The sequence below is a fragment of the Mangifera indica genome, unplaced genomic scaffold (genome assembly GCF_011075055.1).
Source record: "Mangifera indica cultivar Alphonso unplaced genomic scaffold, CATAS_Mindica_2.1 Un_0017, whole genome shotgun sequence".
In the NCBI taxonomy this organism is placed as follows: domain Eukaryota; kingdom Viridiplantae; phylum Streptophyta; class Magnoliopsida; order Sapindales; family Anacardiaceae; genus Mangifera; species Mangifera indica.
The window spans coordinates 375,102-389,446 of record NW_025401109.1 but is presented as its reverse complement, the minus strand read 5'-3'; the positions used below and the strand labels follow the sequence as shown (position 1 = coordinate 389,446).

Genomic DNA, 14,345 nt, shown 5'->3' with positions numbered 1-14,345 from the left:
AAGTGTATCCATATTTATATACTTAAAATGAGTATATATAATTTTGTTTATCTTGTAAATATCTAGTTTTATATTTTCATAGATTTCCAGATTATTGAGTTTCAATTTTCAACTTGGATTTTTCTTAGAAAGTTAGATGACAAATTTTCCCTCGAAGGAACAACAATAAAATAAAATAAATGGTCGAGATTTAATTAAGTGAATGATTTAACAGGAATGCTTCCACGAATATTATTAACATAAATGGAATGACTATCACTAATCCATGCTTTATCAAGTGGAGTCGAACGACGTGTGTAAAGGCAAACAAATTGGCACTATGAATTTACATAGTAGGCTTTACAGAAAACAATAGAGGAACACAAGATAATAGCCATTTGTTTTATGATCTCTTTAGATATATTTGGTTTGAATAATTTTTTATTATAAAAAGATAGTATAAAAATAGAGTAATTAAAAGATTATTATATATAAAATTATTATTATATTTAATAAAAAAATTATCAGTATAATTAATTTTTATATTTAGTTGGAAGTAATAAAAAAAATATCAATATATTATTTTATTAAAATGTCTTTGTATATAATTATTTTAAGAGAAATTATTAAAAATGATCAAAATACCCTCCCACTAAGCAAAAATGCCCAAAGTCACTATTTTCAAGCAAAAATGCTCAAATTCACTATTCCTAACAAAAATGCCCATGACTTTTTCTAAAATACTTAAATTACCCTTCCCTTCATTTATATAAACCCCCTCACTCACTAGAAGGGGTTAAATGAAATTTTATTAAAATTAGGGAGGTATTTTGATATTAAACATTATAAGAGCATTATAAATTTCTCAATGAAATTTTAGAAATGGATAATTGAGGGGTCAAATAAAATGTTATTAAAATTTGGGGGGCATTTTAATATATCGATTCGTATTTTTTAGATTTCTGAAGGATTTTTCGATTGTTGCTATTCTAGGGTTTTTCAACTTTTAGAATTCGAATTTTAGTTCCATTTTTTCAAATTTCACCGTTTTACGATATATCGAGTCATATTTTTCAGATTTTTGAAGGATTTTTCGATTGTTACCATTCTAGGGTTTTTCAACTTTTAGAATTCGAATTTTAGTTCCGTTTTTTCGAATTTCATCGTTTTACGATATATCGAGTCATATTTTTCAGATTTCCGAAGAATTTTTTCATTGTTGCCATTCTAGGGTTTTTCAACTTTTAGAATTCGAATTTCAATTCTGTTTTTTCGAATTTCACCGTTTTACGATATATCAACTCATATTTTTCAGATTTTCGAAGAATTTTTCGATTGTTGCCATTCTAGGGTTTTTCAACTTTTAGAATTCGAATTTTAGTTCTTTTTTTTTCGAATTTCACCGTTTTATGATATATCGAGTCGTATTTTTTAGATTTCCGAAAATTTTTCGATTGTTACCATTCTAGGGTTATTCAACTTTTAGAATTCAAATTTCAGTTTTGTTTTTTCGAATTTCACCCTTTTACGATATATCGAGTCGTGTTTTTCAGATTTTTGAAGGATTTTTTAATTGTTGCCATTCTAAGGTTTTTCAACTTTTAGACTTCGAATTTCAGTTCCGTTTTTTCGAATTTCACCGTTTTATAATATATCGAGTCGTATTTTTCAGATATTTGAAATATTTTTCGATTGTTGCCATTCTAAGGTTTTTCAACTTTTAGAATTTGAATTTCAGTTTTGTTTTTTTGAATTTCACCATTTTACGATATATCGAGTCGTATTTTTCAGATTTCTCAAGAATTTTTTGAATGTTGCCATTCTAGGGTTTTTCAACTTTTAGAATTCGAATTTCATTTTTGTTTTTTCAAATTTCATCGTTTTACGATATATCGAGTCGTATTTTTGAGATTTTTGAAGGATTTTTTGATTGTTACCATTCTAGGGTTTTTCAACTTTTAGAATTCGAATTTCAGTTCCATTTTTTTGAATTTCACTGTTTTATGATATATCAACTCATGCTTAATAGTAACATCACTCAAATCACATATCTATATATAATGACAGATAAAGTACATCGTACATATACGCACATACAATAAATATATACATACGAACATATAAAGAACAATAAATAAACAATGAGTTAACTAAATATACATCCGTGAGCTACTCGATATACTGAAAATACAACTGCGACGCTAAACGCCGACGCATAGAGGTAGACGACTCTCGGGAAAAATCGACGTTCCGTGACAACGTCAAACACTCAAAAAAATGTAACATAAACACGTCACAGTCACCGGAGCCCAATCCCTACTGAGGGACATCCATCGCTCGATACAAAGCGAGGGAATCACGTCGTGGAGTCCTCCCAGAAGCTATCCAAAAACTCGTCGTCTCTAATAACACGGGTATGAATGTGGTATACGGTCGCATGCACTGCTCAAGAGTCCCTATATTCCCTAAATATGATACCTTTGAATCGTATACTATAATCGACCACTCACGAAAATCTATAACTCTGACAACCCAATGTGTGTTGTCGAAGTTTATAGGGATGTAAACCTATAAACAGTGACAACTTGTAGTTAATTATCGTTGTCGTCAACCAATTCAATGTAATAGAAATATCTATATACTATACCTGATCAACCATCCCCCATGGTTTGTACAACAATCCCGGGGTGTACGCTGCGTCAACCATCCTCGTGAAGAGCCCCAAAAACTCAAACTCGTGAATCAATATGGTCTGCCAACTCTTCCAAGCCATCTCAATATGGCCTCTGAAGAATGTGTAGGCAGTCGTCCAACACTGGAAAACAGTGGCACGGTGCTCGTCTTACTGCCGACATAATAAAGCCAAAAAAGAATCCACATGCTAAAATGGTATAAACAAGTTCACATGTGTTAGTTATTTATAAATATATCAAACTTTTTCCCGAATTATATAGTATAGACAACTTACATCGTCGATCAGCCACTGGCGCAACTCTACCACAAGCCACCAAAAACTATCCTTTGACTTCGATCTGATGAAGTAGACATCATGTGCGTCGGAAGCCGCAGCTCTGGTGTACCACGTGAGGAAAGATTCCTCACGCTCTGAGGCAAAGGATGGAATGGTCCTAATTTACTGTTTCACCCTCCCTTTGAGTGGATTCGTATACGGGGTGCGAACAAGCGGACCCTTCCGAACGATCTGACCACGTGCTGTACGAATCATCTGCATGATCCCAAAAAATAATTAATTCATCATTCATCCTACGTAACAATTAGCATTAATCGATTTATTTTACCTTTTTCATGTATGCGGGAGGAGGTTTAGCTGGAGAATCTTGAATCACGGTCAAGTCCACCACGCGTGCTCCTTTGGCGGACTAGAAAATTGTAATTTTGAACATCTTAGTGACCAATATATACGAATATTTATATATTAAGTATGATTGATATACCTCAATATGGATGGCCTCAAAATCGTCTTCCTGGAAGTCCTCCTCCTGTGAACCAATATTCACTATCTTTTTGGTCGAGCTCGGGATATCAGCAAGTAACCATAATCACTCGTCCTGAAAAAGAGTCAAAACATCATTACAATTTACAATATAATTGAAAGGACAGATCAATCAATGACATTAAGCCAAGAAAAAGTTAACCTCAACTTCCGGGGAAGGTGTTCGCGGAGAACTCTTGAGCGATAATATATCAATGTCGGTTCCCTATATGCAGGAAAAGGACAAAATGGTAAATGATATTTCATATAAAATATAATATCACATCTAAAAGTCGATATAATGTATAATAATTATCATACCTCATGTGGAGGATCTAAAGAACCTATATGAGATCTGACTGGATGGCCTTCATAAGGAAGACTCTATACGAATATATATACCCTATATTAATCGATAATTGAACAATCATAAAAATAAACTCGTCCAGATGATCAACCAACTGTAAATACTCTGAAGACACCTTCTTTCGTCGATCATTCCCCAACAACACCATGTGAAGAACATACAATAAGGCCATCTTGACAGCGTCAATATCGTCATCCCCCCATGGTCTCGATAAGAAAACACGTTCTAGGTCATGATACTACACCTTCAGACAATCTCGAAAGTACGTATCTCTGATCCTATGTCTAGAGGAGCGAGGAAGATATAAAGAGATATCAATGCGTCAGCTAAACGAAAGACCCATCACCAAAGCAAACTCAAACGGGCTAAAACGAATATCAACCCCACTAATCCGAAACCAAAACTCGTCTCTGGTAGAGAATCGATGTAGCTGCCGTAGTAGGAATGAATGAACTAATATACCAGAGAATTTGGTCTTGGGTAAACAAAGAAGATACCCGAAACATGTCATCTCAAATAGTCGTAGCTGCTCCGGGGTTAGTGTAGACGTAATCCTAGATAATGCTGTACACTGTGTACGACATATTAGATCAGTTTGGAAGTGTCTGGACTCATCGGGGATTCGTAGCTCGCTTTCAACAAGTCTTCTTTTGCGAGAAATATCCTGTGAAAATTTACAAAATTCGTTAGTCATTCATAAATAGCAAATATGTAAACAAATGTCTTCATGGAAAATTCATAAAAAGATAAAAAAATATAAAACAATAAAAAAAGTGATCACAAAATTTTAAAAATAAGATTTCAGGATTGTAAAACAGTTAAAAAAAAAACAAAACTGAAATTAGAATTTTATACGTTAAAATACCATAGAATGTTAACAATCAAAAAAACGGAACTGAAATTCGAATTCTAAAAGTTGAAAAACCCTAGAATGGTAACAATCGAAAAATCCTTTAGAAATCTAAAAAATGCGAGTCGATATATCGTAAAACGGTGAAATTCAAAAAACAGAATCTGAAAAATACGAGTCGATATATCGTAAAACGGTGAAATTTGAAAAAATAGAACTCAAATTCAAATTCTAAAAGTTGAAAAACCCTAGAATGGCAACAATAAAAAAATCCTTCGGAAATCTGAAAAATATGACTCGATATATCGTAAAACGATGAAATTCAAAAAAACGAAACTGAAATTCGAATTCTAAAAGTTGAAAAACCCTAGAATGGCAACAATAAAAAAATCCTTCAAAAATCTGAAAAATACAACTCGATATATCGTAAAACGGTGAAATTCAAAAAAACGGAATTGAAATTCGAATTCTAAAAGTTGAAAAACCCTAGAATGGCAACAATAAAAAAATCATTTGGAAATCTGAAAAATACGACTCAATATATCATAAAATGGTGAAATTCGAAAAAACGGAACTGAAATTCAAATTCTAAAAGTTGAAAAACCCTAGAATGGCAACAATCGAAAAATCCTTCGGAAATTTGAAAAATACGACTCGATATATCGTAAAACGATAAAATTTGAAAAAACGAAACTGAAATTCGAATTCTAAAAGTTGAAAACCCTAGAATGGCAACAATCGAAAAATCCTTTAGAAATCTGAAAAATACGAGTCGATATATCGTAAAACGGTGAAATTTGAAAAAACAGAATTGAAATTCGAATTCTAAAAGTTGAAAAAACCCTAGAATGGCAATAATAAAAAAATCCTTTGAAAATCTGAAAAATACGAGTCGATATATCGTAAAACGGTGAAATTTGAAAAATGGAACTGAAATTCGAATTCTAAAAGTTAAAAAACCCTATAATGACAACAATCGAAAACTCCTTCGGAAATCTGAAAAATACGAGTCGATATATCGTAAAATAGTGAAATTTGAAAAAACGGAACTAAAATTCGAATTCTAAAAGTTGAAAAACCCTAGAATGGCAACAATCGAAAAATCCTTTAGAAATCTGAAAAATACGAGTCGATATATCGTAAAACGGTAAAATTTGAAAAAACGGAACTTAAATTCGAATTCTAAAAGTTGAAATAACCTAAAATGGCAATAATCGAAAAATCCTTCAGAAATCTAAAAAATATGAGGTCATTATATCGTAAAATGTGTTCGAAAGGCACAAAAAACGAAAAATTTAATCTCAAATTCGAAAACTACATATTGAAAAATCTTAAAACAGAAAAAACAGATATAAAATTTGAAAACTACACGTCGAGAAACCGTAGATGTGAAAACTATCAATTTAACCCCTAAAAAAATTTCTATTACAAACAGGTCCAATATTTATCCCTTGCCCCATCAGTAATTTTTGAATCTTTACTGCCCTTGCAGTTTCAAAAAAGTAAATTTTCTCCTCAACCCACTATCACACATGGCAAATTTCAGAAACGCCCACAGTGGACTAATAATACCACCAAATCCCTAAAGCTTTTGAAAAGCCACTAAACACCCCTAACCCACTGTCACAGTGGGTGTTCTTCATGACAGTGGGAAACACTGTTCCCACTGTCGCACTGCAGATGGCTTCGGAGGCTTTTTTCAGCCAAAAATCGATCATTTCGACCTCCAATTTCAACATAAATCAAATCTACATAAGCTATAACACAAAACCCCTCAACAAATTCAACGAAAACACCTAAGAATCAAAACATATTAAGCATTGTACAAAATCAAAACCCTAATATTTCAAAATGCAAAATCTCACTCAAATCTTAATAATATTAACAATAACTTGATTCAAACAAGATTACGGAAGATATACTAACCTTCTTGACCATTTTCGCTCGTCGAAAAGCAAGAAAATCGATGGAAATCGGCTTCATAGTGGGACGACAGTGGGCGACGGTTTACAGTGGGAAAAAAGTCTATTTTTCTTTGGATTTGCACAGTAAAAATGGACGTTTCACAATGGAAAATAAGAAATTTTGCCTTGTTTATATATAGGGGTAGTTTAGACATTTCACAAATGTTGGGCATTTTTGCTTTAATCTGAATTTTTTGGGCAATTTCGCTTAAGCCCCCTTACTTTTGCCCATTTTTAATAATTTCCCTTATTTTAAAATATTTTTCATGAAATTTGTTATATTAATTAAAATTAAGGGTATATTTGTCTTAAAATTTTAATTAACATAAAATTGTAACAAAATCAAAATTATCTTAATAACTTTTTCATCCCTAAAATAAAATTGATAATTAAATTATTTCTTGTATTACTTTCAACTAAATAATCCCTTGGTGTTCAAGAGATTTTGGTAAGAAAGTGATCGTTTAGAATATATTAAAATTTTAACTCTTAATCAATTTTAATAATAGGCCTAATTGTTGGACTAAAACTAAAATTGAAACATATATCATCACGTAAGAGAGAAACTTAAGATATCATTTAAAATATATAACATTGTTCTTACAATAACACTATACATATATATTTTTTTGGTACATAATTTGTATATACAAATGATATATTATTGGATAATTTTGATTTAAATATAAAATAATATCTAATCTCATAATGACATATCATCTATATATCTAAATTGTGTATAAAAAATATGTACACATAATATTTTAGGTTTTTTCATGATAAATACATAGTAATTAAATCTCAAATTACTTTGATGGTTGAGATTCAGTATAATTTACATAAGTAATGGAAAATGCTATATTTCAATGCAATCTCAACCATTTAAATGTATCAATTTAATGGCTCCTAAATTGTGTCAAGACTTGTATGAAAAATATTAAGAGTGCATTTGTTCAGATTATTTTTTATTATCAAAAATAAAATATTATTACAAAAATAGGTAATCTAGATGATTACTAGTATAAATTGTTAAAATATTTGATGATATTAGTATGTAAAAATAATTATTGTATTTGATTGATAGTAATAAAAAAATATTAAGATATTATTTCACTTAAATACACTTAAAAAAATTATTGGATATAAATTAGTATTATATGTAATTAAAGTTGTGTTTTGTGTATTTTTTAAAATATTCTCTATATTAATAATATATTAGAATTTTTTTTATATTGTCCAATTATGGCATGAATTCATTAAATTATTTTTTAACTTAGTTTTAGTTTTTTTATAAATTTTCTTAAAAATTTAATATGTAAAGATAAAATTATATCAAAATTAAATTATTTTAAAAATATTTTAATATCTAAAATAGAAATGCTAATCCAATTATCTTCTGTATTACATGTTATATCATCATGAATAATAAAAATTATCAAAAGTTTTTATCATCTAACAAATAAACAAACAAATAAGCTAATATTAATAATAAAAAATAAATTATTAAGTAATCTTTGATTATTCAAAACCAAACACCCCTAATACTTTTAATTCATACCCACGTAAGACACACATACATTCATGAATAACTAAGGAAAATCCATGCAGTAGCTATCAACAATAAAAGTCAAATATAAGCCATCAAAATTTAAATGTCAAAATTATATGAGAAATATAATTGCTGGGAAAGGGGAAAAATTCAAATTGATGACTACTGACAAACATGAAATTTGTGCTGCAGCTTGTTATAAAGAAGAAAGTCATACTAAAAAAATAATCTAAAAAGAAATGAAACGGCCTAAAAGTGATCTTACCGCCCTAATTAAGTGAATAATTTAACAGGAATTATGAGTTATGTTTGCATGAAGAACAAGGTTTAAAACAAAAAGGATTGCGTAAATACATAAGCTTCTTATCATTGAATCATAAGATAATTAATAGGGGATGACGAATTGAATTTAAAAATAGGGTTCTTGTTCCGTCCCATTTTGCATGGAAAAAAGATTCTCCTAACACAAATGGGAATAGAAAAAAGGATAAAAACAAAACCTGAAAGTGGGAACGGGTCATGTCCTCTCTCCACTCCGTATCTACTATAGTATAATTTATAAAAAAATCTATTACATGTTTAATTATACAATTACTATAATATTTTTACAATAATAGTTAATACGTAGAGAGGACGCGAAAAGAGTGAAGATAAAAAAAGAATTATTTCTAATAGGTAAAAGATAAAAATTTCTTACAATCTCGTATCATGCATAAGGAGAAGACGGTATGTGATCCACCTTATGGGGATGGGGACAAGGATCACTATCCCCGCCCACCATCCCCTCCCCTCCCTCCCCTCATATTAATTAATATAAATGGAATGAATATTTGTGCAATAGTCCATAATTTATCAAGTGGAGCCATAGAGGAGTGTAAAGGTGAACAAATTCGCTCAATATGCATTAATATCACACAACCATAATCCAAAATAAATTTAGTCGATGAATATAAGCCATTTAGGAATAGTCAGAAAATAATAATAATAAAAATGTCAAATTCATCTATATTTATATATGACCATATTATGTTACTTAACGTTAAACATAAGGTAATTGAGCTAATTAGTCTTGTATATATACTCAATACATGTATTGAAAAGTTGACTATATTATTATTATTACTATTATTATTATGAAGCTTTTGGTTGGAAATGGCTATATATAAAATAACATGCATATAATTGTATCTAAATATTATATATTCCGCTAATGTGTAATTAATAATAGAATAATATCTAATCACATGATAATATATCATCTGATTACTTAATATGGTACTCAAAACTAGAGAAAAGAATTAAATTTCAAAAACAAAGAAATTAAGCATGGAATTGGTCAAATTTGAGACGCTTGTCCTTGGCAATTACCAATTAATACCGTGTTCATTTCCTGATGATGATAGCTTGAATTGAAAGAGATCAATTACTAAATCTAGATGCTTGAATTTTCTCCATACGCACCACAGAGAAACAAGACTTTGCAATCCAGCGTTCACATTTTTTTTCAGAATTCAACTAGCTTCTTGTTTATTTCTATAAATGAGGGAGTTCCAGTCCACTCTTGTGCACACCAAATTCAGCAATCTTCTCATAAATGGAGCCTCCAAGCTATTCATGGATCTCCCCATTCTTTTCTTTTGTTCTTCTTTTATCATTTCAAGCTGTAACTTTAGCTGATTCTCATCAGAATTTTCTTCAATGCCTTTCCCTTCATTCTGAAAATAATGGCACCTCCAATATTTCCCAAGTAATTTACACTCCAAACAACTCTTCATTCTCATCCGTCCTGGAATTTTCCATCCGAAATTTCAGATTCTCAACTCCCACAACCCCAAAACCTCGAGTCATTATAACACCATCACAAGTTTCCCACGTACAAGCAGCCATCCTTTGCTCCCAAAAATATGGCCTCCAAATCAGAATCCGAAGTGGCGGCCATGACTATGAGGCTCTTTCTTATGTTTCGAATGTCCCTTTTGTGATTCTCGACCTTATAAACCTTAGTGAGATCAGTATTGATGTCAAAAACAAAACAGCTTGGGTTCAATCTGGTGCAACCATTGGGCAACTTTACTATAAAATTTCTGAGAAAAGTAAAACTCTTGCTTTTCCTGCAGGAGTTTGCCCCACTGTTGGTGTTGGAGGGCATTTTAGTGGCGGTGGTTATGGTTTTCTGTTGCGCAAATTTGGCCTGGCCGCTGATAATGTTGTTGATGCGCTAATAATTGACGTAAAGGGACGATTGCTCAATCGAGAATCGATGGGGGAAGACCTATTTTGGGCCATTCGAGGAGGCGGCGGAGCCAGCTTTGGTGTCATCCTGGCCTGGAAAATAAACTTGGTGACAGTTCCATCAACCGTAACAGTCTTCACAGTCCACCGGACCCTGGAACAAAACGCAACAAAGATTGTTAACAAATGGCAATACGTTGCGGACAAACTTCCTGAGGATTTATATGTCAGACTTTACTTAACGAGATTGAATTCCAGTTCAGGGAGGACAACAATCCGAGTGACATTTGAATGTTTGTTTCTCGGCGGGGTTGATTTTCTTGTTCCATTAATGCAGCAAAGCCTCCCGGAGCTCGGTTTGGTGAAATCGGACTGCAAAGAAATGAGCTGGATCGATTCGATTCTCTACTTTGGAGGATTCGAGGGAGAATCCGTGGATGTTCTGCGGAACAGGACTCCGACCAGCTTTGATACTTTCAAGGCAAAATCGGACTATGTGAAGGAACCTATTCCTGAGGCAGCTTTTGAAGGAATATATGAAAGATTTTATGAGCAAGAAGCTGAGGGCGCGGTAATGATCTTGACTCCATATGGTGGGTTAATGAATAAGATTTCGGAATCCGAAACTCCATTTCCACACAGAGCTGGAAACATTTACAAGATTCAGCACTTGGTGTCTTGGCAAGGAGGAGGAGCTGAAGCTACGGAAAGGCACATAAACTGGATCAGAAGGCTGTACAGTTACATGGCTCCGTTTGTTTCCAGGAATCCTAGAGCGGCCTACATGAATTACAGGGATCTTGACATTGGAACGAATAATAATAATGGATATACAAGCTTTAAACAAGCCAGTGTTTGGGGATTTAAATATTTTAAGAACAATTTCAACAGGCTGGTGCGAGTTAAGACTATGGTTGATCCTGGAAATTTCTTTATAAATGAACAAAGTATTCCACCACTTTATTCAAGGAAGAAGAAAGGCGATTAGATGAAGATCGAATCATTAGTAGAAAAAGTTCTTGATTGCACGTAATATTTTTTCTTTTTCAAGTTTTATAGGTTCATGTAAACAGCTATATAACTCTCCGATTTGTAATGTCTTATGTATGAGTCTTCATGCATAATCAAATAAATTTCATCCTCTTTTTCTTCCACTTTGTTAGATATTAATTTCTCTGTTTCCCTCATAGTTTAAGCAGAATTTAAATATAGTGTTTACCTTTTTAGGATAAGTATACAAATCAGGTTGGACCAAGTTGCATCCTGATGGAACCTCACAAAGACTTAAGAGGCTAGACTTGTGGTCAAAAGTTTCCAGCAAAGGTTGGGGGTTGGGTTGATTACCTGGAAATTTTTAGTCTTGCGGTTAAACATGTCACTATTAAAGTTGTGATATACTGATATATCATTATTGATATTCAAATTGGTATTCATTATAAATGTAAAAGGTTTTATTGTTTTTATATATAATCTAAAATTTATGTTTGTTTATCAATTAGATTAAGTTTAGAGGATTTTATGTGATCAATAAAGATAATCTAATATACTTTATAGGTAGGGGTGGATGCGAGCCAAGTTGAGCCCGAACAGGGTTCAACGCGTTTTCATTTAACCTCGGCTTTGGTTGGGTTTGGGCTCGTCGAGCTCATTGAAACACACATTCGTGTTCTACTCGTTTTATAATTTTAGTATTCGTGCTCGGTTCGTATCTAACTCAGGTTCGTATCTATTAGCTCGGGTTCGCTCGGCTTGGCTTCAGGCTCGTATTATAGGCTCGTCAAATTATGGATTATTCTTAAATTCAACAGTTAATAGACATAAATTTCTTAACAAATTCAACATTACTAAAACCTATTAAGCAGAACCCTCATTTTTGTAAAAAAATCCTAACCAAAAGAAGATTTCTGTATCGTCAAGAAAATGACATAAAATCATCTCACAGGACTATTCACCTCAGAGTAAGTTCCAGGTGGCAACAATCCCAGAATGCCAAGGTCTTCCTTAACCTCTCTCTCTTAAATTCAACTAATTATATTAGAGGTAGAAGAAAGTAAGAAATTTACATCAGTGTTGTTAATAACAAAAAGGCAATTTGGACAAGCTTTACTTGGATTGCTTTTCCAATTAATTCTTTCCAGGTCGCAAGTCCCAGATGTACTCTTGATTTTTGTTGCAAATCTATTATCATCCACCAACCATGATTGTCTGCAACAAAGTACAAGTTTTTGCAGTAAAAAACATATTACAAAACACAGGGCATGTTTACATTTTTTCGCCAAATCAGACCTCAATTAGTATATGATTTAACCCATGACTAGAAGCTGTAAGAATTTGTGAAATCTCGTCAAATAAAAAATTCTGTAAACTCCTATCATACTTGGCTTAATGAGTTGAGGTATAAACATTAAAGCAAGTGTGGATATTTGAAAGTACTCTCCAACAAAGTATTTGTTGAAATTAGTGGCTCTTTATGTCCCACATCTATTAATTTAATCTCTTTGTATTTTACCAAAGGCTATAAATAGAGGCCTTGGTTTTAGTTCAAAATCATCCCTAAGACAGTTGTAGTCAAATACAATTGTATTGAGAGAATCCTATTATTTAGGGATTTCTAATAGTTTATGTTTCCTTTGTAACTATTCTTTGAAGATAGTGAAAGTAGTCAGCGGCGCCGAGGACGTAGGTACATTTACCGAACCTCGTAAATACTTGTGTTCTCTTTCTTTTATTTTTCTGCATTTTATTTTCTGCTTTAATTGTTTATTATATTCAATAGCATAGAAGTTGTGTTTTATATTTCCGCTGCACAATAAGTGGTATCAGAGCCTAGGTTTAGGACAGTGAGTAGCTATTTATATGGTTATGTGCATGTCTAGGAAAATGCTGTCTAAGGAGGCTGGTTTTTAAGGAGGCTTTGTCCCCACTAATCTTTCCTGGGTACTTTCCTGGTGCATATATTATCATTTTTGGGCACTTACTACTATCCTAGGTTATAGTAATTTTGTTCTAGCTATTGAATATAAATTTGTGGAACTTGGTTATTTGAAAAACTATCTACCAAGTAAATCGTAGTTAGCAGAAAATGACATCGACATCAACAAAGACAATTGTGACAACCGCAAAAATTGATGTGGAAAAATTTGATGGCCGCAACAATTTTGGCTTATGGCAATGTGAGGTGATGGACGCCCTGTGTCAAGAAAATCTTGATATAGCTCTGGAGGAGGAAAAACCAGAGAAGATGGATGACAAAGACTGGGTGAGGATCAACCGTCAAGCTTGTGGTACAATTCGTACGTGTCTTTGTAGAGAGCAGAAATATCCATTCATGAAAGAGACGTCTGCAAGTAAAATGTGGAAGACGTTAGAGAACAAGTATATGAAGAAAAGCAATGAGAATAGACTTTATTTGAAGAAGAGACTGTTTCGTCTTCAATTGAAACCTAGTACAAGTATAAGTGATCATATTGATACTTTTAACCAGTTGATAGCTGATTTACTGAATCTGGATGAAACTTTCAAAGATGAAGATAAAGCAATGCTTCTACTAGGATCTCTGCCTGAAGAATTAGATCATCTAAGTATTACATTACTTCATGGAAAGGAGAAAGTGACTTACGATGAGGTATGTGCTGCTCTGAGTAATAATGAAATTCGAAAGAAAGATCAACAAGAGAATAAAGAGACAACTATTGAAGCCTTTACTGCAAGAGAACGAAGTCAAAGTCGAAAGCAAGAAAGAAGGGGTAGATCTCATAAAAGACCTAGTAAAGATGAATGTGCTTTCTGTCGAGAGAAGGGACATTGGAAGAAAGATTGTCCGAAGTTACAAAGGAAAGATAAAGGGAAGACCAAAGTTGCTTCATGTGTAGCTGAAATTGAAGAAGATGGGTCAGATTTTGCTCTAGTAA

General features: G+C 32.4%; 1 protein-coding gene across 1 annotated transcript; it reads left to right on the top strand.

Annotated features, from left to right (window-relative positions):
* The first annotated feature begins 9,779 nt into the window (after positions 1 to 9,779).
* Positions 9,780 to 11,588, top strand: LOC123205841 (berberine bridge enzyme-like 18). The gene has a single exon (XM_044622890.1). The coding sequence runs from the start codon at positions 9,797 to 9,799 to the stop codon at positions 11,420 to 11,422; it is 1,626 nt and encodes a 541-aa protein (XP_044478825.1). The 5' UTR covers positions 9,780 to 9,796; the 3' UTR covers positions 11,423 to 11,588.
* Positions 11,589 to 14,345: the final 2,757 nt, after the last annotated feature.